This window comes from Lissotriton vulgaris, unplaced genomic scaffold, assembly GCF_964263255.1.
Source record: "Lissotriton vulgaris unplaced genomic scaffold, aLisVul1.2 SCAFFOLD_729, whole genome shotgun sequence".
Classification (NCBI taxonomy): Eukaryota; Metazoa; Chordata; class Amphibia; order Caudata; family Salamandridae; genus Lissotriton; species Lissotriton vulgaris.
The window spans coordinates 760,848-787,008 of record NW_028251687.1 but is presented as its reverse complement, the minus strand read 5'-3'; the positions used below and the strand labels follow the sequence as shown (position 1 = coordinate 787,008).

Sequence of the window (26,161 nt, the reverse complement as noted above, 5' to 3'; positions counted from 1 at the left end):
CTACAAGAGCAAGCTAGAATCCATCGTGGGTAGTGCAGGTCCGAGACAGACTATCAGGAGTAACCAAAAGGAGACTGCAGTCATCACGTGGGATGTGGAGCAATCCAAGGGAAAGAACCTGGATGATCACAAACCTAGGCTAAGGTGCCTAAGGAGTAGGGCTACGTGCGGGGGAGCCTTCACTGTCAGAGTCCGAAAGTGTGAGTTCCAGAACCAATCGTTCCCAGGCCCGGGCCCGCTCCAGAGCAGCATCAGTACCTGCCCTAAGTGCTAGCTGCAGACGGAACTCCCCCTCTCAGCGGGCCCACTTATTGAACTCCGCCCGCCATCTCTCCACCGTGGGGCCCTTACTCGCCTTCCATTGGGATGTTATGGCGTGTTTCGCTAAAAGCAGACCCAGTCGAGGAAATTACTAGTAATTGTGTTCTTTGGTTTGTGTGGGAACCAGTGTAGGACGCAGTGTGCCATTGAGGGCTGTAAATCCCTCTCCGTGACCTCCCGCAAACTCTCCACTACCCCCTGCCAAAAGGAGCCCAGTGCTGGGCAGGACCAGAACATGTGTTGGAAATCGGCCATCTCTGCCGGCCAGCGCAGGCAGGCCGCTGAGTGTGTCTGGAAGTACTTATGTAGTTTGTCAGGGGTCAGGTATGCTCTATGCAGGATGTAAAAATGCACCAGGGTGTCCATCTGTCCATGATACCTTCTAATATTGAGGTGTCCTACAACTGACTGTCCACTGAAAGCCTTGACTGAACCCTTTGAATCGGAAGAGATCCATTTCAGGGTCTAAACTTGCTGGTGTATTTGAAAGAGACCCAGGGCAGGGTGCGTACCGGATGTTGTGAGTGAATATTCTGATACCGAGGGGTCGCAGGACTGAGTGTCCACTGACTGCCTTGACTGAACCCTTTTGATGTTGAAGACTTCCTGGGCTGTGTACACTGGCTACCTTATGTGAGCTTTCCCATTTATAACATGAGAGTCCGAGGGCTCAGTGCGCAGGCGTCAGTCCTGATATCGAATGGTGCTAGGATGAACACGCGCTCCTTTAAAAGAAGACTGCATAGTGATCAAAGAGCTAGACACATCTTATCCAGGATAAAAAGCTGCCCACCCACCTCCCCTACTGCCGCTTGTGGCTGTAACTTGACTGTTTCTGAAAGCCATCATAAACGTACATAGAGAGGTGTTATCCCTCTGCAACCCTGCCAATGGGCCGAGCCCGAAATAGTGCACAGAACAGAGTAAGAAACAGACAAATGGGCCATCGGAGACGAGCATGAATTAATGTTCCATTATGCCACAAACTGTGAGCTAACATCAAGGGGAAGATAAAACGAGCTAGCAACAAATTGCAACAACGAGAAATAGTACCGGAGGAAAAATGAAAGAACCCATCTGAAGGAAATGTGCAATCGCTGATAGCAAAAATTAAAGGAAAATGTGCACGGACGACGTCAAGGTAGAGGAAATTAAACCGAGAGCGATTGACAGAAAAAAAGCAGAACACCTTGACAAATCAAGCAAAGAGAGGGCCAAGAACTGAGACAGAAACAAGAAAAGAGATTTCAAGGGGAACTAGAAGGCAGTCAGATCAAGAAAATAACATACTCGATAAAAATGTTCAGGTGAAGCCGCCCAGCATGTCTGCTCTGGCAAGAGGCAGGATGATGAAACAGCAGAAAAGCAAAACATTATTGAAGAGCACCGAAAAGAGAGCTTTATTGTATCACCGATGGTTCTGTAAAATATGAAATAAAGGGGAAAAGCAAGAGAGGGCATCGCCGACATGATGGAGAGAAGAACAAGAACAGATATTAACAATTCAGAACGACTGCAGTGCACTTATGCCCAGAAATCACCCACGTGGGAGCTCCAGTCTAGTAACACAGGCATATGGAACACATTTCCAATGAGAAACAAGCATTGGCAAAGCCATTGGGTCTGACCTAGACGAGCTGCAGCAGTAGTTCCTTTGTTATACTTTATTCTAAGTGTATGTACTGCCGGGTCTGGTGGCTTAGTGGACTAATGCATCCACTGCAGGGCCCTGTGTTTGACCTCATGGTAACAGGTTAAAATGTCGGCGGGTCCACTTAGCCTTTCATTCATTTGAGGTCGATAAAATGTGTACCATTGATTTGGGTAACAATACACATCTGTTATTTCAGTGCCAAGATGCCCTGTTGCTGGGGTGAACGTGCGCTTTACAAATACACGTTATGTTATGTCACAGAAATAAAAAGGAGAGAAAAAACAAAGCACACTACCGCATACAAGTTGTGACATGTCCTTGCAATAAAGATTTTTACTTTAAAAAGATCTCACATATTAATTTAAATGAACACTATTGGTGCTTCCGAATAGGCAGTTGTACTTAAAAGCTATAGAAACCCTTTTTTACTTTTAACACACATTACAGGAATATAGCAGTGTTATTGGCAAAAAGAATGAGTACAATTGGCTTTCAGTTAATGTCAGGGCCACTGGAATTATGCAAGTCTAAACTTTGTTTCTAACTCAAATGGATCAAAAGTTACTAAAAATGTGGCAAGATGTGTTATTGTGCAGTGAAAGTCCATTCACCAAAGTTAAGTGGTCATCTTTCATTTGTTTATTTCTGTATTTGGTTGTACAAATGATACTAATATGGTTAAGACTTTGCCAAGACAGTATTGCCATGGGTAAAAATGACGAAATAATTAAGTATTACTATAAAAGAAAAGGTGCAGCAATATGCCACATATTTGGCCTTTTCTTGCTGCATAATTTAGTCTGCACTGCCACATAATTTGGGGCTCCTCTGCTACATAATTCCAGTGGCCCTGAGTATACCATATCCAAAGCTTAAACACAAGGTTGATAAAAAAATAAAAATTGGATAAAGGATAGAAAGTAAAGTATTGGCCCACAGGTCCTAGCATTCAAGTGACCTTATTTTTAGTTTGACGTTCATTTGATCAGGAAAAATACCATACACAATTGCACAGCGCACAAGAGCTAATGGCTGCACTTGGCCGGCCCACTGCCCCATGCTGTATACTGTGGTGAGCAGAAGCAAAATGTGAATGACATTTGAACAGTGGTGGCTGACCAAAAGCCTCTCCATATATATCAAATACACACACACACACAAACACACAACACACACACAACACACACACACACACACACATATATATGTATGTATTTTCTATTTTCCGAGGTCGACTAGAGTCTAAAACAGGCTCTATGCTAGACCTATAAAACTTTTAATCAGCCTTGGAACTCAGTGGGCTAGAACTTTTCCTCTCAGCTGAGATAGCTGAAACAAAGTTTCTTTGTTTATCGTGAATTTTCCTTTCATATACACAGATAGGTTATTAGCAAATCAAATTTGTTAGTATAATGCCCTTTATTTTTAGATGATTTTTGTTTGACAAACAGCAGCTTTAACAGAGAGTGGCTGTATGGTTGGCTGGAGTTAGTATTTTACCTGTCCGGACTTATTTTATAGGAGGAGAAACCACTACAATGTACACGTTCTCAGGCACTGCACTCTAGTAATTATGGCTTAATTTGTAAAAGGAATAAGTGCTATTTAGTTCAGAATCCCGCAACTGGTGCATTCAAAGATCAGGGTGGCGAGTTCTAAGGCTTCGTAGTCTTGATTCCACTTAATGCGTCTTTAGAACCACAAGACACATCCTGCTTCTTTACCTCAGTCTTGCAGATCCTTTTTTATCCCTACTTTCTCCCTTCGTCCCTGTTTTTCTGTCTTGGTCTTCCTTGTTCTTCCCCCCCCTTTGGGGTTTTCTCTTTCTTGCCGTGGATCAAAGTTTGTTAAGTGCCAGTGGGCTCCACCTACAACCACCGGCTCAAATTAAACACTTCTATTAACGATCTTCATTGGAGTGCTCTAAAGTAATGGATATAGCAAGTTGCAAGGAGGTTACGCTTTTTCGCTTCTGGCTCCACCCTTCTGGATTGATATTTTCATCTCACCCACTCACTCTCTATTTATGTAGCATTTAGGAAGCACTCACAACTGTGCTACTTGCAGGTTTAGTTTCAGTAACATCTATTGAAGTCATCATGAGATGGTCTCTTTCCTGGTGCAAGGAGGACCATTAGCGGGGGGGGGGGGGGGGGGGGGGGGCGTGGCACAAACAAAATACAGATAACAACTGAACACTATGAAAAAACTGAAAAAGAATACATTTGACATCAAAAATGTAGATGCCAGACTCTAGAACTGCAAAAGCAGCCCAAAGAACGAATTGGAGCACAAACAAGGTACATTTCACAAAATACTGGGCAAATCCTAAACACCTCGGTATTATAAATAAACTGATTAAAAAAAACATCATGAAATTAGCAAGTACAGAGACATCATTAGGGAGCACAATTGCCAAATCTATGTACTACAAATCAATCTCAGGCGCTGGTTAAACAGGTAAATAATGTTACTGAGTTGGAACAGAAAATCTCTTGAGAATGGGGCAAAAGTAAATATAGTTCAACACTGCACCGCCGACAAAGTCACACGCGATGACTCAACATTGGAGCTCGAAAACACAAACATGTGAACTCACTTGGCCCCTTGAAAATACCAATGTAAATATGCAGCTATTAAAGAGGAAACGGCAAGGCTGTGTAAAATACATAACGGGCAGAAAAATACCCAACGAGAGCTGGAACATCGTTAATATTAAGCACAAGAACATTGTCAACATTCACAAAGATGTGTGTTTAATACCTCCAGTAAGATATGCCCAAAAGATATACAGAGGCTTAAAAACAAGAGTGGTTTGGAGGAAATAAGGGCCTAATTTAGATTCTGGCATACATAGCTGAAGTGAGGAGAGGGTGTGGCGTAACATCTAGAGCTGCCAACTTTGGATCTGGGGAACCGGTTCAAGTCTCAGTGTTGGCTCTACATCCTGTGATTCTGGGCAAATCACTTAATCAACCTGTGACAACAAATGAATGTGTCCTTGTGTAATTTAATCCAACAGCATAACAACTATTTGTCCATATACGTTGACTCCATCTATAGGACCCATAGCCCGTTGTTGTCCACTTGGAGTACTACCTCTCCACAATGTACCTCATCGTAGTCATCATCATCTTTGCTATCTATGTACGCCTGCGATGTAATAGCAACGCATAGTAAAAGTTAAGTTGTAATGGCTGTTCCCCCAAATAGGACTTCCTTTACTTTCATTCTTCATAATGCCTTTAGTTTGCAAGGTATCCTACTTTGTTACAAAAGCGACCCTTTACTGATAAGCAGGAAAACTTATATCATTAGCTAGGTGACCTAAAAGCCCACATCTGAAACATTTTCCACTGAAATATTCCTTATCTGAAGAGTTATTTGCATGCTTCCTCTGTGTTTTCCTTACTACCTGTACTTTTTCAAGTGAAGAAAGATTTTCTTCTTTCTTTATCACTTCTACTCAAGCTAACGAGTGTTCTATTCTTTTTTTGCAATTAACAATACATCATCCAGTTGAGGGTCATCTTTTTGCCATAAATCCTCTTTGACCATACCCCCAACATGAATTGGTTACAAATTTGTTCCTCAAGACTCCCTTCAAATTTACAGGTGGCACTCAATATGCGTAGACTAGTAACATAACTTTCTGCAGACTCTTGCGGTTTCTCAAACTTTTTGCCAAAATGATACCCCTTAAGAATCATACTAACTTTGGGAAGGTCATGTCTGTCAAGTTTCTTAATACAACAGTCAAACTCATTCAATTCTTCAGCTTCATTGTCCTCAATATCGGGAAGATGTTCAAACACTTCTTGCCCTTCTGGGCCTAGGCCGAGAAAAAGTAAAGAAGCGTTCCTCTGCGTACTCAAAGAGGGCCCACATACACGGGCATAGGGATTTATTTTTCTCACTTAGCCCATCTAACGGTTCCCCCGGAGATGAAAGAAAGAATGGAGATAATGTAGTGAGCAGAAAGATAACTGTTCATGTATCAAGCCGCTACACTGTGTCACAAGAATCAAGCTGTGTAAAACAGCAAATAAACATGCAATTCCGCTTGGTAATTAGCCCCATCACACGATTGAAGCTGTGCCGATCAGCGATAAAATCATTTGTTGTGCGGATCAGCAAAGAGAGGACTGTACCTAAACTAAAAACACTCGATGTGTGTGCATCAGCAAATAAACACGACAATCCGCTAGGCAATTAACTTGAAGCACACACAACTGAAACTGTACAGATCAGCGATAAAGTACACCAAACAATATAGCCACCGCTTATGGACGCGTAGAGGCTTTGCCGTGAAGACTAGACACTGAATTGAATCTGGTAAGTTATACACCCCACAGAGATTGAGCCATGGAAGGGGGAACCAGACGTAGAGCTATCAGCACTTCAAATCCTTGTGCTGTGCCGGAAATACACACCTTGAGGAGAGAGAGTACATTCCAGGGAGTTAGCAGTCACGGCACACGCTCCTATTCTCTACCCGCTAAACAGTCTCTGCTTGCTCTTCTCCAGAACGCTCTGAACAACCACATGTTTCTCCCTCACGCTGAACTGTCGCTGCACCCTAGCCGAAGCCAAAGCTGAAGATATGAGAGTATAAGATTATTTACAAAGTAAATCTAAGCAAGTAAAGCAGCCGCAAAGTGCCTTAAGACTCTTGAAAAGTCCAATTAAGAAGGCTTTGAGACGGTTCTTCTGACCTTGACCTTAGTAACCGAATCCCCCACAAGATGGCAGGTGCTGGGTGGTTCTCAAAATAATCGCCAATGTGATGAAGATGGCCACACACATTGGGGAATGAACCAACATGGATATTTTATACAAGTAAGCAGGATACAAGAAATGTCCCAACCACCACATCAGCCAGGAACCAACTGTCACCTCATTTCTCCCCCTAACATTCTACCTACTTTGTTCTACATTCCTGAAAGACTTTACTACTCACGAGATTATACTAAGCATTCGCTCATACAAAATTACGTACATACCACACAGTGCTCATGTAAACTGCTCCAATACCTTCGGATTAAGTTCATGGTATATACAACTGCAATAAAAACAAAACGCATTGTTGTAAATTCTGGTGCTCTTGCCCTACCAAACTCACGGTTCCCCCATTCTATGTAGATTAGGGGGAAGTGTGAGATTTACACCTGCAGAACTCCGCTGGCTCTGCCTAATGGGGCCATCAAATCACTCATTGCCTGCCCACACTATTCATTGCAATGCAGTGCATCCGTGGTCATGGGAAATGCAGATTGGCTCCTTTGTGTAGGGAGAAAATTCCCTATGCATTTGAGCTCTTTGTTGATTTTGTATCAAGTAAAATCCTCCAGCTTTGGGAGTTTGCTTTTCTAGACAAAAAGGTTTGCCGAGCAATTCACTTTAAACATGGCACTCGCTCAGCAAACCTTCAGTGGGTTCCAGGAGCCATAGCAGTGGTTACTCCCTTCACAGTTGTTAACTCTAGAGGGAGTGACCCAACCAACCAAGGGACTGGGTACCAACACAAACAGTGTAAAATGAAGTTTCCCTTGGACTTACTGTCATTAATAGTCATTGAAGCTCATACAGTACTTCATCCGCACTGATGCCAGAATCAGCGGTCTCTCCAGTTACACACACAAACCCATTGCAAATGCGACTCCAAAAGTGCCAAGACAATATTCAAATTTATTATGTGATCAATAAAAATTATTAAAAATACAATGATAAAAAGTTCATTTCACATTCATTGTATTTGATTTTTATATTGAGAACGAAAAAAGAGAGACAACCGAATATTTTGTCTTGAAAAAGGTGGTGCACAACGGGCAGCACACCGAAACCCGTCTACGCTATTGTTATTATAAATCCGAGGAACTAGTGGGCTGTCATTTGCTAATATTAACCTGACGTGGTTTCAAGATTCTAACGGATTAATGACCTAAGATGGTTTCTGAATGAATCACTTGATTATGTCTCTTTCTTGTAATGTATTTTAACTTATTATGATTGTTTTGTTCAGGGACAATGAATGTGAAATGAACTTTTTATCATTGTATTTTTAATAATTTTTTATTGATCACATAATAAATTTGAATATTGTCTTGAGAATTTTAGATTCCCATTTGCAATGGGTTTGTGTGTGTAACTGGAGAGACCCCTGATTCAGGCACCAGTGTGGATGAAGTACTGTATGAGTTTGAATGACTATTAATGACAGTAATTCCAAGGGAAACTTCATTTTACACTACTACCTTCACAGCACAGATTTCCACCAACCAGGCGGGATACCTTAAAAGGGCGAAAGACCCTCTGCCCTCAGGAAAACCACCAGAACATCCCCATCAGCCTATATGTTTCCTATAAGGGAAAACAACTGTAAAATCAACAAGCACCATTCAGCATAGATAAAAACACCTATATGAGCATGGGGATAGAAGTAAATGCAAGTTGAGTCACCATCTCACACATCAGATATAGAAGCTCTTTGAAGCACAGTGTAGGAAGCACAGAACATGGCAAAGAAGCAGAATCCTAAACCAACTTCAAGAACAGATACTCACAGTAGATGCAATAAAATTAGAGCTGCCCAAAGTACCAAGGTAACCACAAAAAACCTCAAAGTCCTCACTGGGAGTCCGACATAGTGGGTGTGGAGTGTTAATGTTGTACTCCTAGAGGTACCTATTCAGAGGGATACAATTAACTCAAGGGGTTTGTAATTAACATGGATTAGGAGTTGTACACCTGAGAATCTCCTGCATTATAAAGAATTTGACAGGGAATCTGATGTATTTCATGGGACCTTGTAGTTCCAGATGGGGCTGGTGTCCCATGTGGAATTCCCTGGAACTCAACAGGAAGCTCTAAGCCACCCATCCAAGAACCATACAACAATATGAACTAATTTGTCATCCCACTGTTTAGTGGAGTTATGTCTTGTCCGTAAGCAGATTAGTCATTTTAATGCAAGAATATAACAAAGGCTCACTACCTATCAATCCATCTACAAAGAAGAGTGTAAGTGGAAGCTGTGTCTGCTGAATGGACGATGTAGTATAGACCTAACAAAAATTGCAATCCACTTTAAGGCCACAGTTTTACATCATAGGCCTACACTACAGACACACAGATGGGATCTCTCTGGAATGTTTAAAAAACGAATAGAAAATCTGTAGCAGGGTAGGGTCTCCCATAGGGCAGGTCAGGTCAGGCATATTTATTGAGTGCACATATAACTCAAGGGTCTCATGGCGCTAGCGCACAACCCAGATCCTGCTGAGAGGAAGATGGTAAGGTACTAGTGATCAAACAACCATGTTTTTAATTCTCTGCGATATCGATTATGCTCTGTGATAGAGAGCAGATGGGATGGAAGTTTGTTCCAGAGAGTGGGGGCAAGAAAGGAAAACAATCTCCCGCCATTTTTTGTGGTGTGCACTCTAAGTGCTAGATCTGAGTGTCCTCGTTGGCCTGTACCAGCTACGTATTTTTGTCAAATAGCTGGGCCCTCTTCCATGCATAGCTTTATGTACTAGACAGAGGATTTCGAAACGAGTACGTTTCCTTGTGGGGAGCCAATGGTGGTGCTTGAGGCTGGGGGCTGATGGAGCCCTGGAAGGAAGATTCAATACCAGTCTGGCTGCTGTGATCTGTAGGACTTGCAGCCTGGAAAGAGTTCTTCATTATTTGATGAATTGCCCGTTCCCTTGGTGAGGACTCACTGCAACTGTGGGATTATGGGAAGGAAGGCTTCTGAGCGAGCAGTATGAGAATATTGTCATGCAGATCACTCTGGATATCATGTTTGAACCCAAAACAAAACGCAGGCCAATTGACAGAGATTCTCCAGCAGCCGTTATTCGCCTCATGTGTTGATGGGGAACAAAGTGTATTACAGAAGCAATGTATTCATGTCCCAGTCAGGAAGATGGATAGGCGCAGCCTGCCAGGATCTTGTAGCAATCAGAACTGTAGTGGTGTTCAGTGCAGAAGGTTGCTGATGTCTTCCGTGTTGCCTCCTACCTGTGCTGCCACTCTGCTTTTCAGATATACCACAACATTCTCACAAATGGCTTTGTAGTCCATATTTTTTCTCTTTCAATCTCTCTTTCTTATTCTTCCGTTTTGCAACAGTCCTTGCTTCTTTCTTGATTCTTCCCTAATTGTACCTTTTATCCTTAATTCACTCGTCTTACTTTTGTTTCTTTTACCTTTTTTGCTTATCTGCCTTCCTTACCTCTTTACTTTCCCTCTACTGCTTCTTTTCTTTTACCTTTTGTTTGCTTTATCACTCCATCCACTATCCCTTTCTTCGTCCATCCCTTCCTCATTTATCCCTCAACTTGTCCCTTTATATGCTTCATTATTTTTTTGTCTTTGTTCCTTTCCCGTTTTCTTCCTACATATTTCCTCTCTCTCCTGCCCTCAATTCCATTGATGTTTCTGTGTGAATTCGCTTGTCTCATCTCTACCTCTTTCTCACTCACTCACAATCCATCTCTCTCTTTGTTCTTTCTCGTTCCATCTCTCTTTCCATTGATCTCCATTGGCTTGTTTGTAGGGATCAATAAGTAGTGACTGTTAGATACAAGCCTCAACAGTCAGCCATTCTCCCTACTGCCCCCATGCTGGCTGACAGGCTGCTAATCCCAGGCCTCCATTGGACCTCATACACGTTTTAAAAGCAATACCGGTCACCTCAATCCCTCCTCCAGAAGAACCCCTCTCTCTCTTCATGCTTGCTTTGCTGTCAACTATCACAACCCATCAACACCCACCTACACCTCGTTGGGTTCATGTTCTTTGAACTACTAGGTCTTTTCCCCCTAAATGCTCTCATTTGCACCCTCCAAGATAGACCCTGCCTTCTTGTATACAAGTATTTTTTCTAAAAAATTACCACTTCAGTGATGAGGACCTTCACAGTTGACCCTCACCAGTAATGGCTCGCATCATTCCCTCACCCACAAGGCAGACCACAGCAGCCCGTTCACAGTCTTAGACCCATTCCTCAGTAATCCTCTGCGCCATCTTTCTGGGTTAATATTTCAGTATTACTGTCATAATACTATGCACAGGATTCAGTTCGAAATAGGTTGTTCCAAATATCATCTATTGAATACCTGCCCCTACTTAAAAGCCCCTGAACCGTTCAACTGCATTTCACCCCTGGGTATTGGCACATGCACATCCTCTACTATAAATCACCCCTGCATATCAGCCCGCTAATATCAACTCTACTGTATTAATCCCTACATATCAGCTTCATCATATCCACCCCCAACACATCAAACATTCTCATCAGCTGCTATACATCATTCCCTGTATTTAAATGCTGCATATTTGCAAGCACGTATAATCTATGGATCAGTCCCTGCAGATGAGCTCCTGTATATTAGCTCCTCCGTGTCAGCCCTGCTTATTGTAATGTACTGCATTCATATAGTGCTTCATACCCTGATGAGGCTCTAAAATGCATTAGCGCACAACACATAGGAGAGTGATTGGCTGCAAGAGTGGTCCTCCCATCATGTCTTAGGATGCTGCACCTAAGCATGTAATGGCAGGATAAAGAGTGAGAGAACGAACACATGCACTTTACATAAACTCATTTTTATTATGGCTTGCTTGATGGCTCTCCACCAGATCCACCTAGGAGCATGTTTCGGATACAAGGAATTGTGCTGATGTTCTATATAATCCCCTGGAGCATCATTTGAGCAACCCACAGGTAAACACCACATACAGTGACACATGGTAGGTGATCTCATTAGAGGAGTCCTTCCAAATGTGATTAGGAGTAACCCAGAGGCTGGCACAGGAGAGACGCAGTCATGGTACATGCTCTAGAGCCACTTGTCTGTCGACAGGAGCAACCCACAGGAGTAAATTGGTCACATGTAGCCAGAATAACCGCTCGATGGGTCTCTCTCAGGAGGAAGCGCAACCCATGGGAATGCAGTGGTTGCAGGGAGCCTGCATATAAGCCATAGTGTCCATTCAGAAGTGATATAGAAGCAATTCTGCCGAGTTACACATAAACACATAGAAACACATTGGACTGCAATTTAGTGCCAGTAGCACAAGCCCAAAGTGCTGAAAAATCATTGCGAACTGCACCATGCTGGTCGCCAGAGCACGTTTCCATTTGAGTTGATTTTGCTGCCGCTTAGGTACAACATCTACTCCAGCTGCAGTAAATGTATTCGAGATGCAGCCCTCTGACCGCCCGTGGCCTTCCGCATTCGAAAATTGCACTGGGGGGATGCCAAATCTCACTCGCATTTATGGAACCTTGTGGGAAACAATTCCACCACGGGCGATTAGTAGAATTTGGCCATAACTCTGCATTACAAAAGTAAAACGGAGTCGCCAAATTCTGCCATTTCCACTTACTGGCAGATCAAAACATTCTGCCCACCCCTACTAAATGGCCTGTTTATGGAGTGACAAAGTGAACCTGCTGATGTACACAGGAGAAATTAAGCCATAATAAACCCTCTGTGGCATCTTCCAAGGAGTGATAGCAGGGAATCCGCAGGCATGCAGAGGTTACATGCTACCAGGATGTCAAGATCTAAATCAGGTGAGCAGGCCCACAAATAAAGAATTATCATGACAATATGAGACAAACTAGGGAAGTCGTAAATAAAGGCTATGGTCTAATCTTCAGCTTGTAAATGACATTCACCCTTTGTCAAGAGGTGTTATTGAAAGGTAGATTTCAGACTTTGCCTGCAAGGGTCCACCCAAGAGTGACAGAGGAGTAGCACTTGGCATGCACGGGTTGCAAGCAGCCAGGATAAATAAATGTGGGGTCCATCCATGTGCGAGAGAGAAGTCCACGGAGACAGTCCTTGTTACACTAGGCCAAGGTAAATGCCATTGCAGTCTCCAAGAGTAACAGAGTAGCACCCTATGGTGTGTACTGGTAACACGCAGCTAAGACAAATATAGAGTCCATCAGAAGCGACAGAGGAGGCATCCAAAGCATGCACTGGATACAAACAGCCAAGTAAATGCCCATTCAGCCCACTCGAAATGACATAGGTCCAGGGGTCACCCAAAAGCAACAATGGAGCAGCCCATTGGCTTGTACCTGTAAAAGGCATCCAGGATATGAGTTCTCTGAAGTTAATCCAAAATGACCCAATGGGACCAACACTGGGCTTCCTGAGCTCACACTAATACTAACGCTGGTGGTAGGGTAGAACTGAAAGGATTGTAATTTGTAGGTTAAATGAATAGTAGAAAAAAAGAGTGCAAGGGAAGGGTAGGTCCTGGATGACTGTCAAGGGACAGGGGATCTTCTCAGCTACTGTATTTTACTTGTACATCAGTAGAGCATATAATAGCCAATACACAAGACCTAATATTAAATTATCACCAGCACAATCACTCCTGCATCTCATCTCCTGAGCATTAGGGGCTGGCCGCTCTGCCATAGCTGATGCGCAGAAGATGATATGCATAGGCCCTGATACAAGTGGGGTATTATGCAGGAGCTGATAGGCAGGGGTCCACAGGCAAAGGCAATTTTACAGTAGCTCATATGCTGGTGTCTAGATCCTAGAACTGATATGAAGGGGAAGCTATGTGGAAGTTTGTATGCAGAGGATGCAGCTAGGTGAAGCTCATCAGCCAGAGACAAAACGTTTCTTCTCTTATGTACAGTGACTTGCAGAAGCTAATATAGAGGAGACCCAATCACAGAGTAGGCATATGCAAAATGTGTTAAATTCCTTTTGTGTAATGATGCAAAATGTTAGGGCAATTGTGTGAAATTACATGAAATGCAAATCTGGCATTTAGCATAATATTTTAGTTTGGAATGCGTCCTTGCACAGAAAATTAACTTGAGGACTCATTTTACACTAAAATATAGTGCAAAACGCACAGTCGTCGAAAACAGCCACTTACGCTCGGTTCGCGTGCTTAGTTCCTGTGCTATCGCTACCGAGTGCTTATCTGATTGGACTTGAAACATCATGATAGCGACATAATGGCGTCACTACAACACGCGTAAGCAAGATGCCCAAAATTACGCAAGATTACGCTGGCATAGGGGGAAATTGCACAACATTACGCTGGAGAAAAAAAGGGAAATTCCCTGCGGCCTAATACAGAGACCAATAAAGAGGCTGAGATGTAAAGCTCTTACGCAGCCGTGGATATGCAAAGGTTGATAACTGTGTCTGATAAGCATCAGTCACACACAGAAGCTGATGACACACAGGTGTAACTAGGCAGAGGCTGCCCCCACACAGGGGTTATTTGCAGGGTGGGGATGCCACGCTCGTGCCCTATCCCGCGACGCCGTCAGAGCCCTCTCTCTTCCGGGTCACTGACAGGGACTGACGCTCGCTCCGGGTCACTGACAGGGACTGACGCTCGCGCGTGCTGGGCACGCAGACGTTAGCACGCGGCAGACGCTGGCTGCGCAGCTCCCCGGGCGCCTGGGACGATTAAATTAGCATTTAGATGCGTTTTGTTTATCGCGCAGCAGCACAGCCCAGCACTGGAGGGTCTTCTCTCGCCGAAGACTGCTAATGGTGGCCGGCGTACCAGACGCTGGCTAATTGACGCACCATTTAGGGATTTTTTTTCTTCTTTCGTTTATACCGTGAAAAGTAAACCTAGCAGAGAGCTGGAACACAAACGGTCTGAGAGGAGCCGCGGCTGGTGCAGCTCTCACGGTTGAGCGCCCACCTGGGACACAGCGAGTTGCAAGGCCTTACAGTGCCAGTATGTGGATGCCAGATTATGGCAAACTCTTTCCTACTTGTGCTGCACAGCTCCACTTTGAAGGAACTAAGTAGAGACCAGGAGACTACTGGAGAAGCCATATTAGGGTTGTGCAAAGCAGTGTTTTTTTCTCTTGACCCTTGAGCACTTCTATATGAAAAATATCAGGATCTTGCAAAGTTGGCCATGGTTGGGCTTTCGCATGAAAATTCAGAAATGCTTTTAATATTACCTACTACCCATGTTCTCCATTTTGTAAGCGAGTATAATTTGGGCTGCGTTTTCCTCCTGAATGTTAAGTCACCCACAAAAGAAAGTCATTCCAGTTATGCACTCACTTACGAAACACTGATCTTCAAACTCCCACTGAGAGGCCGATAAACGCTTTTTTATTATTGGGTGCATGATATGTATATTACGAAGGTATGTTTATGGGGAGTTAAGGATAGTAACTATATACTTGCCCATATATACTTCCTGGATCTGCATGTAAACCGAGGGAATGGGTAGCGAGGAGTACAATTTTGTTGGCAATGCCAGGGCTTCAGATAGTAGAGAAATGCTTGTGTGTGAAAATGTTCTAAGCAGTGTAAAACTTGTTGCTACATTCCAGTAATTCATATTTTTTGGTCAAGGGGCTCGTAGTTTGTCTATGCAACTAGTTGCAAGTGCCTAGAGTCAGATATTCCTAGCACTACCCTGAATACAAACCCTCAACAGAAACGCAGCACCCTTATTCCCAGTATTACTGGGACCACTGCATTTGTTTAATATGCCCATTATTATGTTATTATACATTTTTAGTTTTCTTAAATTAGTATCGAAGGCAGAATTCTTTGCCAGGTGACCTCAAATTGGAAAGTAGATATGTGTGTTTCAAAGCAAATTTTTGTCCTTTTCATTGTACCGAAATTTGTGTTTTCATTAAAAAAAAGTAAATGCTTTGTTCTGACCCAAATGCAGTAAAATATAAATGCTTAGTTCTTTGTGCCATCTAGTCATTCAAGTCTTTCTCAAGTGTCAAACCACTGGGTCATAGAGTTAGTACACTTAGGAGTATGGTGCTATGTGGTTAAAAAGCCACCAGGGTCTATAGCAATTGTTTACCTGTTTTTGATTCATGATCATCTCTTGTCCTTCTCCACCAAAATGAGGTCGACTTAAGCTTTTTCATGAAAGCAGGTATTCCAAAATAAATTAAACTGCCCCACCCAATAATTGTAGTCTCCGAATGTATCCCTTTCTTGCGTTAGTCTCAGGAGGAACTACCCTGATACACTATTTCCCAGGTGCCTTCTCTTGTGAAACATTTTCTAGGCAGAGCTCCCAAAAATTAAATTCTCTTTTCAGATTCACCAGAGAGACTATGCGGGTTCTAGTGGCATTACGAACTCCACTGGAAAAGATCAACCTTGTATTGTCACCAATAATCATCTTCTATGGTCTTGCAGAAAAGCCACATGGTCCCACTCCTTAATTTTTCCCACAATATCAAGATTCAGTTGAGGCATGCATGGAAAGCAAGTATATCTGCCACCAATGTGCATTACCACTGCGTGAGGTGTCTCAGGAACAACTACAACTCGTTATTTTACAGAGAGTGTCAATATATGTGCTCTTAGGTCATCGGCGAGGGAAGAAGAATTAACAGTACATTTTGCCTTGGTCCACTACCCCATTAAAGAGAGGAAAACTGGTACTCTTAAAAATACACCATTACCAATTACCATGGTGTATTTGAAGCAACAATTACTGCCCTTTGGATGAAGCTTGGTCCCCATTAGGTCCCCTGGCTTTCTAAATGAAAAAGCACAACAATCAACACAGCTTTTACCCCAAGAGTCACAGGGCCTCCTCGTTCAAGACAATGCACTGTTCAAAGACTGGGGTGATGCGGTGTCACAAATCGGAGTTATACACAACTCCTCAAACTATGGTTGGGCTGATCACCACCTGATGCAGAGCTGTCTACTCTTAAAGCCCCATCCATGCTGGTCGGAAGCATTGCCATCTCCATCTGGCCTTCCTAAAAACCTAGAGGCATATGGAAAATCAGGGCTAACTACTGTTTGATAGTTTCACCTCAGCTTCTTTGATTCTTACCATAAAGTGTTCTGGGCGTCCCTCGTCTGATAGGGATGATTTTCTAGTGCCTACATGTGAACATTTGCTTCACTATTTCGGGAGTTTGAACCTGTAGTGTTGTATATGCCTTTCCGGTCCTGCTTTGGAAACGTCAACATTATTTGCAAGGACCGCTTGTGCATCCTCTATGGGTGACCAACTCTTCTTTGAGGAACCCGAGTCATTCTAATTATCTTTATACGCTCATATATGTTGAAGAGGAAGAATGTCAGAGGTCTTTCTAAACCTTTTGGTTCAAGCTCATATGATGATGCTGATACTGAAAAAGACTCAGGTTGGTTCTCCTATATGGGTTGATATGCACATACCTTTGTAGAACTAATCAAATCTAGCAGGTTTCTAACTTCATCCAAGTGGTCCTTACCCAACCAGACAATGTCTACTGTGTCAAACAGTTTCCGTTCTACTCTGTGGTGGATATATGATTGCTGTGAGCTAAAATGTAAGTTTCCTTCAGTTCAGAGGAACCATTAGGAGACCACTTAGGGGCTGGACTGCATTAACTAGCATAACAAACATCATATCCCATATTTTTGGAGACTTAACTCACTTTTGGTAAAATACAGCCATGGTAATTACAAGTAGTAAGAAGATGGTAGCAAGTTAGTTTTGCGTGGCCCATAAGGATGCATGCTTCTGAACCACCCAGAGACACTAGGGGTTAAAGTCTTTGTGCCCCCATTGTCAACTGTGTGTCCCTGAATGCTTTAGAGGCTGGTAAACAGTTATTAAAACAAAGTAGTGTATTGTTGACTTGAGTTCATTCAATAGGGTCCGTGTTACTCTACAGATTTGCACATGGCATAGACCCCATAAGTTTTCCGGAGGAGTTCTAGTGATATTACTAAATATGACTTTTGACTGAGAAAAGCTGTTTAGTCGCAAAACTAATCACAATATTAAAAAAATAAATATCAAACAGAGCTAAAGCCAGGCGTCTTTGTGATAAACTTTCTTTTTAGAGTAGATTTTTCATTTTTGTGGAACTGAAATTCAAATGTTTCAGCCATATATGAAAAGATGTATTTTCAAATCTCAATTTTCTTTATGCTTCAGCAACTGACTGGTTTTAGGAGAACTCCAGATGCTCCACCCTCATCACTAGTGCAGCACAGTGATTTCCCTCTACACGTATCCTCTTATACAAGTGGCCATTCCACAGTTTCTGTCCTTAGGGAGGGATCTATCACTATGCCTGGTTACTCGGAGTCATGTAGCAAGAGTGATATAAATGGTGGACCCTGCTATTTCTCTTTATTTGTTCCTTCCTTCGATTCATCCAAACCTGCATCTTCCACTGTCCTAGAGATGTTGGCCAGAAGGAGCCTCTGTTCCTAACATACTGGCAAGGGTGTTCCAAAATGAAAGTTAGTTATGGATATCTTGCCCTTTTCGCCCCTAAACAAGTATCCCTATTTGAAGTCTTCCGAATTCTATAGGCCATTGAAGAAGAGGCAGGCCCATCACACTTTGTCATATATATGTCTAACATGTTTATACACAGCAAACATTGCTGATGCTTGTATTTCATGGTCTGCACTGAATATTTAAAATTCAAAACATATCCGACTGACTGCTAGTTGCTCGGATTCTCTTTACAAAGCGTTGGCCTTTGTAGAAATGCTTCAACACATGCAATGTATGTGTTGTCACCTGTCACTATAATTAAAGTAGGTACCACAAACAAAATCCTTGAACATCTTATGCAGACTTGGTCTGCTATTCATCAGCTGTTGTGTCCATTCAACTATATACAATCTATGCTCTGGTGGAACTCCCTTGGTAATAGTTTGCAGAGGCGGATCCGGATACCAACATGTGCCTACCCTCAAGCCACACAATAGAGAGAGCAAACCTGCTTTTGCTCTCTCTAGTCACAAGTATGCCCTAAAGTGCTCATGTGTGCCTCACAAAACAGTCGGCCAAAGTGTTCAAATTTGAGAGAGAAGGAAAGTCATCTCCACCATATCATTCTGGAGCTCAATGCTACCATGTTAGCTCTGTGGTTGCTTGGCCGGGATTGGTGACAGATTCCCCTTTAACCCATTTGCTTCTGGTGCTGTGATATTTGACAAGCTAAGGAATCTACAGAAATATATAGTATCCAAAAAGCCTATACATTCTCGTGTTAGTCAGTGTTATTACCGACTTCTTATTGTGCCTCTAATTATCAATCTGAATTCCCTTTAATACATGCATCCATTCTGCACAATGAATCAAAATGGGACATAGACTTTGCTCCTCCTGATTCAAAGTACCACTGGGCCACATCCCAAACAATGCCTAACAGTAAAAGGATGCAATCTAGACTTACATAAACCTTGATGTGGCGCTAGTCAAACTCACATCACCTTAATGTACAAATGCCTAATCAGGCATGACCCTATTGTGCTACTGCCTTCATACCAATTAGTCAAACTTACTCCAAACCTAGTCTGTCATATCCCAATCAGGCACAGAATTCCTAATGAGCCACTTGCCAACCGGTCACAAACTTTAGGTTGCCACTTTTCAGCTTTGCACCGTAGCCTAACCTGGCTCCAATTTTAATGTGCCACTTTGCAACCTGGTGCAGATCTTAGTGGCTACTTTCTAGACCAGTGGTTCTTAAGCTTTTGATTTTGGTGGACCACCATTTAATCATTAAAGGAACCCTGGGACCTCCACTGAGTTATTATTGGAGTCCGGGGACACTTGACTAAGTATTTTTGATGATTTGAACCACAAAGCATTACACAACAAAATACAGAAAGAAGCCTTCATCAAACAAATATGCAAGTGATTAAATATTTTTTCTTAAGTTACCAACAAATATTTAAAAAAAATATCTCAATTTTAATCTCAGTGGAAAGGCTGGAGCTTTTTGAATTCAATTGAGGCTGTTCATGGTCGATACTACAATTTGTTTGATGCACTTACACTGCTCCCACAAATCAGTCTGAAGGTACTAACTTAATTTATAGCCTTTAATTTCAAATTCATTCAAATTTATATAACGCTGTAATATTTGCAGTTTTACAATTTCCGCCTTTGTTTTTAGCCACCTTTTAATGATGTTACTTTAATATTCAGTTTTAGAAGCATTCTGTGACCCCCTGAGTAGACATTATGGACCTCCAGGGGTCCCGGATCACAGGTTAAGACCTACTGTTCTAGACCATAAAATATATGATTGTGTGGCTAACCCTCCTGGCAAACATTTTTGCGACCCTAATTGGATACAAACCTTTATGTGCTACTTACTAGTCAAGTGCTAAACAAAGTGAGACACTGCACAGCTATTCACAAATCTCAGTATGTACCTTTCTAAACTGGCACAACTATCAGTCTATCAAAATGAAAGCTGGCAAATATTATAGTGTGCCACTTGCCAACTTGCCACACCTGTCCGTTTGCCATTGCCTCATCGGGCACAAATGGTGTCACTTTACACAGTCGCTTTCACTTGATTTACACTTAATATACGCACAATTGAAAGCATGCAAATACAAAAAAACAAGCACACCACAAACCAAAGCACTCAAAAAGACACAAGCATGCTAGCACACAAATGCGAACATGCACATATAAAAAGAGAATCCTACAATGACAAAAATGTGACACCTCCAAGAAAAGTATACCCCATCTAGTCAAACCCCAGAGTTACAAAAGAGTCTCACATATGCTATAACAACAAAGAAGATAAGACCTATCCCCTCTAAGCCGTCCTCATTGGAGCAATGGCCCCTCACGGCTGCATTGACACAAAGTAAATTAAGCCCTGACCCCCCCACACACACACACCACCTCTTCTAAGTGGGCCTATGGTCTCTGAGTTCAATCGTATTCTAAATACAGGGGGCCCTTACATCTGTTGTAACCCTACAGTAAGGACAGTTTCTCCCAGTTCTCTAACTCTGTGCTGTTGAGGTCCCCTCACTTCTAATCTAACCCCAGAGGAGCAACGGGTCCTGAAAATGGTAGCGCAGTCCAGTGGGAATATCTATTTGGAGGGCGCAGTGGGGAGGACTGATGGCTACCCAGTCATATTATTTACTGTACAACAAAGATCTCGTTTTGGCACTTGAGAAGACCATACAGGTCCCCTAGTCAGTTTAAGTGCGTTGCCCAGGACACACTTAAAAATACATAAAAATCAATGCAATGGACCAAAGTTTGCTTTCCTCCTTTCCTTTTTAGTTCTGTTTTGTGTCCAATCCTTGTCATTCCCACCTCAGAATAACAATTAAAAAATATTTATTAATAACATTGATAACTATGGTCACCACAGAAAAAATTAAAGTGTTCAGATTAAAAGAAAAATCTTGTCTTTCTGCCAGAGCATCTTACACAGCTTTGTTTTGTAATTTTTTTTTTCTTCATGCTAAAATATGGCACGGCAATTTGTTGATGTAAGTTGACTGAATTCCGTGGTATCCTATCTTATTTTACAACCAGACAGAAAAAAGGAAAAGAGTAAGAGAGAAATTAAAGAGCTATTTTAGGTTACTTTAACATGCTGATGTACTTCTAAATTTTGCTTTGATAAATAAAAAACACATAATTTTTCTGTTAAATTGCATTTTTTAAATCCAGACAGAGCAGTTTATACATTTTAAATGTGAATGTAGAGAGAGAGAAAATACTCAGTTTCTTTATTAGCTAAAGTCGTTTTAAGAGTAATTTAAGAATAATAGACAGTCTTAGATTTACCTTGGAAGTGTCTCTATGCGGTTTTGTCCAGTGTGAGGACTTCCGGCTTTATAGTAACCTCTCTTTTTTTTGTTCTCTATCTCTCTTTTTCTAGGAGGGGAACTCATTTTGCCCATAATCACAGAAGATTCCCTAGACACTCCACCAATTGCCACCCGGTCTCCGTTCATACCCCCACCTCCAACTTACCGTCCCTTTCTAACAGTGGTACAGACCACCCAGGACACCCTGTCACCCCCTTCCCATCCCAGACCACCCTGCTTAGCTGACCAGGAGGACAGTGACTGTGAGGATGGCATTGAGGTGTCTGGCTATTCCTCAGGCGAGGTCTTTGACTCCAGCTTACCCCCGACAGATGACGAGGACTTCTATACTTCCTTTCCTTTGGTCACAGATCGGACTTTGTTATCTCGCCAGGACGGAGCCTCTAAAAAGTCCCAGCCCAATCTTAGAATGAGACAGTCTACCTCTTTGCCCCCCAACCTCCTGACCTCCACTGCATCCCCTGACCTGATCCGTAACATCCCTGCTGGCAAATTGAATCACCCAGACCCCATGAAGCCCCACCCAGACCAGCACCCACCTGTTCCCACCTCCCTAGAACTTGACAGGCCAAACAGCCGGCATAAGAACGCTGGTATAACCTCTTCCCCCAATTTCCACAATTTCCCTACAGCAAACCCGACAGGCTCTGGGGAGAGAGGTCCCCCGGGAGCAGTGGAAGTCATCCGCGAGTCGAGCAGCACCACAGGGATGGTGGTGGGCATCGTAGCGGCAGCAGCCCTCTGCATCCTCATCCTCCTCTACGCCATGTACAAGTATCGCAACCGGGATGAGGGCTCCTACCAGGTGGACCAGAGCCGCAACTACATCAGCAACTCAGCACAAAGCAATGGGGCTGTGGTGAAGGAGAAACCAGCTGTGGCAACCACCAAGACCAGCGGTAAGAGCAAAAAGAACAAAGACAAGGAGTACTATGTCTGAGGTCCCCCTGGCAAAATCTAGACCAGGAGGAGGTCACCAACCAAACGAGACACAGTTTTGCCATCACCTGCCCCCTCTCTCTCTCCAGCTGAGAGCCCCCTTCTCCAGTCATGTCCACCCTCTTACAAGTATTTCTTCTGGTTTCTGCTTCCGAGCTGGGACATTTTACAACAGTCAAAGGGAGAGAGAACAAAAAAAATCAAACCTTACCACTAGCAAGACTTTCATTTGATTTCTGTTTTTTGCGGGAAATGGACCTAGACTTACAAAGCAACGCAAAAAGAGAAAAAGAAACAAGATACCATGAGGAGGAGAAATAAAACAAACAGAGGAGGAGAAAATGTATAAAAAACTGTCCCAACACTAGGAACTGTAAACAGTGTGGGAAAGTTGTCTTTGGATGCTTTCTTCAAAGAGAAATTGTCCAACTGCTGCATTCAGTACCAACTGCGAAGGGGGTCAAGTGTGCTTTGAGATGGAGAGTGGGGGAGGCGTGGTCTGCAATCTACTTCTGGATCGGCCTCCTCCCACCTCTTTGCCTCCTCATCTTCAGGGAGCCAAGAAAAGAAAGAGAATCAAGAGAAGCAAATGGAAAAGCAGGGAGTTTGGTCTTGGGGAGGGGTGGGTTTGGGCGGGGACACAAAGACATGTTCAGCAGCCAATAACCACCCGGACCCTCCCGAAAATGTGACCAATCTGTGTATGCGTGAAGGCTTTAGGGAGGGGAGATCTGGACAGGGTTTTATCGTTTTTAATCATTTCTACGGTTCCTCGACCTCATGCTCCCCTCCTCCACCAAGGTGCTAAGTCTGATCTTCTTTTCTGGTGTTTTTTGGAGCATGTGAACTATATATATATATATATATATATTTTATTTTTTATTTTCTGTTGCTTTCATTGGGTTCACCGTGAACGCTGCACCCCCATCTCTGCCCTCCAACCCTCGAGAAGAGCTGATGTGTCCCCTCCTCAGCAGGAATCTGGGAGCCATAGCCCTAAAACTGATTTTTCCTCGACCTATTGAGCTCTACCCAGAAAAATGCTGAGGAGAAGAAAGCACAACAGTAAAAGGACGAACAAAAATCATATATATATATAAATATATATATATATATATTATATAAAGTATATATGGACCATTAATACGTGAAAAAAGGTTCTGTGGACTGATGAGAACTTTTTTTTGGATCAACACAGCTTAAGGCTAAGCACCCGGGCCCGGCCTTGTTGTGCTTAAGGGGATTCTCTCTTATGTTTGTGCCTATGGCAGAAAATCTTTACCTACTTGGGCCCTGTGTCTCTAGCGTGTGTGTGGAATGGCGTGCGTGCGAGTATGTTTATGCGTGTATGTGTGTGTGTATGTGTGTAAGTGTGCACCCTGTGGAATCTTGATGGAAGAACCCATTCTCCCCATCCTAAACCCTGTTGACACACTTGGAAGGGACAAATTCTGCCTTTCTAAGTTTGTCTCAAAAGGTACTTTGAGAAGGACATAAAAGAAGGTAAAGTCTAAAGCACTTTCTCAGGTGCCAATCCTGTTTCTTTCATGTGCCTCCCTTTCCCCTTGTTTCACTGCCTTTTTTCCCATCCTCAAAAGACTAAAAAGAAAAATGTAAACCTCCCCACTCACCAGCTCTACCTTCATAGATATTGTCGGACTAGCAGAACGTTTGTGGTGGGTGTCCTTACTAGAGTCAGCAGCCATCATAAAAAGTACCCCATGGTGTGCTTCTTTGGGCTCTTCTCATTTCATAGCTGCTCTACCAAGTGGTTTCGCCTGTACTAAGTGCTGAAAACTGAAAGCAGCATAGACCTCACAGTAGAGGGAGACCCTTCACCACCAAGGTCCCACTCAGGCGTAAGATGTATGAACATGGGCCAAACTGATGACCCATACCGTGTCGCTGACTACTGATGGTCTGGGCAGGATGACGGAACACAGAACGTCCAACCTGTGTTGGTGTGTCCCCATTTAGGCATCAAATCTGCCAATTAGGAAGTAGCCTTTCCAGTGCCCATCGTGCCTGGTGACCACCTATCCATTTGATGTATTTGACGCCATTCCCATAAGAGCCCCTCAATCTGTTTTCCATCGGATTTGCCTCCCCCCCCCCCGCCTCATCAGTTTTCTTTTTGCCAAAGAGGAGCTGGTCTCTGTAAAGGGAAACACAGAACAATTGCTGGTGACCGGTCTCTATTGTATTTCTGTAGATTTTTTTTGGTGCAAACCCCATTCCTCTGACCTTGGAATGCCTTTGGCCAACCATTTTTCTTTTACTCCTCCAATCCCTTGGTCCATTCCTTGAATTTGGGTGGCCCGGTGATTCCCGGTTCTCGCCTGTATCTTCCTGTAATTCAATGTTCTTGTAAAGTGTTAAGAGTCTGATAATGGAGCGTCTTCTCTTGTGTATATTTACCACCGGAAAAAGGGAATACAACTGATTCTGAACTTCTTAAGCTTGCTGCCTGAGCCTCTTCTTTCAATTTGAGGGTGGTGGGAGTGCATGGGAAAGGGGAGGAGAAATGTTCTGTTTTCTTCAGGTTTTACATTGCCAGTGCCAACACTGCACCCATCAAAGCTATTCCTTTCAGTGACGGATCATTTCCACAGTCTGCAAGGAATGTTCCACATCATTCCCGCCATCTTCAGAAGAATAACTGTACCCGAAGACAATTGGACTCACTCTCTTGAGGTGCTGTACCACATTACCACAGTCGAAATATCGACCTACACATATTTTGTGACAACATTATCAACTCCAAAATATTATCATGAAATAGTTAATACAAATACATCTATTTATATTGACGATATTACAAAGTCTATTTCATAGTCATATATGTGTACATCGACTTTTCGACCACGATAATGTGACTGCGATAATGTGACTAACAACATTCTCTTCGAATAGGCGCTGAAGGAGATAAATACTGTTTTAGCTGCTGAGAGTAAGAGGGGAATTGTGTTTAACAAGAACACATTTAACTGACATCATGTAATTGTGTTAGCCTTTTGGTAACAAGTTGGGTAACAATGACCATGTGTTGTTTGTCAGTTGCCCTAAGGAACCCCTCCGGAGGTGGCCAGACACTATATTATCCATTTTAAATCCTTCAGTAATGATAAATTCACTGTAATGCATTGTCTGGCTCTCCCCATCTATCAGCTGATGGCAACCGTCGACATCTACTTTTAGTGCCAAAAACTGCCTCACAAATTCTTCAAAGAAGCTGTTTTTTGCCTGTCCTAAAGGGAGTGCAACGTTCGAAAGTTTTTCTATTTTCAGAAATTCACTAACTTGATTAAACGTATGCAGATTGCAATTTTTGGTTAAAAATGAGAACGTTCTACATTAGTAAGTGTTACAGCAAACAATCCCCACAAAATGTCACTTTTAGAGGGGTAATTTTCTCATGAAAAATATTAGGCAAAAACAAAAAGTTTGAACATTTTTTGCAGGAATTGTCTCCGACAGGTGGACATTTATAAAGGTGGAAAGGTAGGATCCTTCACAGCTTCCAGAACTTACAACATTTATCGCATTCCCAAAATGTTGAAATGGATATGTTGATTTTGCACACCTCTTAATCCTTACGAGTGTGTTTGGCCACACACCC

At 42.8% G+C, this 26,161-nt stretch overlaps 1 protein-coding gene across 1 annotated transcript in view; it reads left to right on the top strand.

The window, feature by feature from the left end:
* LOC147662808 (neurexin-1-beta-like) overlaps positions 1-25,000 on the top strand; it is a 143,412-nt gene extending 118,412 nt beyond the window's left edge. Inside the window, exon 5 of the mRNA XM_086950898.1 lies at positions 22,236-25,000. Coding sequence (XP_086807024.1) covers positions 22,236-22,543 — 308 coding nt within the window. The 3' untranslated portion in view covers positions 22,544-25,000. The remainder of the gene's footprint in view (positions 1-22,235) is intronic.
* The last annotated feature ends 1,161 nt before the right edge of the window (positions 25,001-26,161 follow it).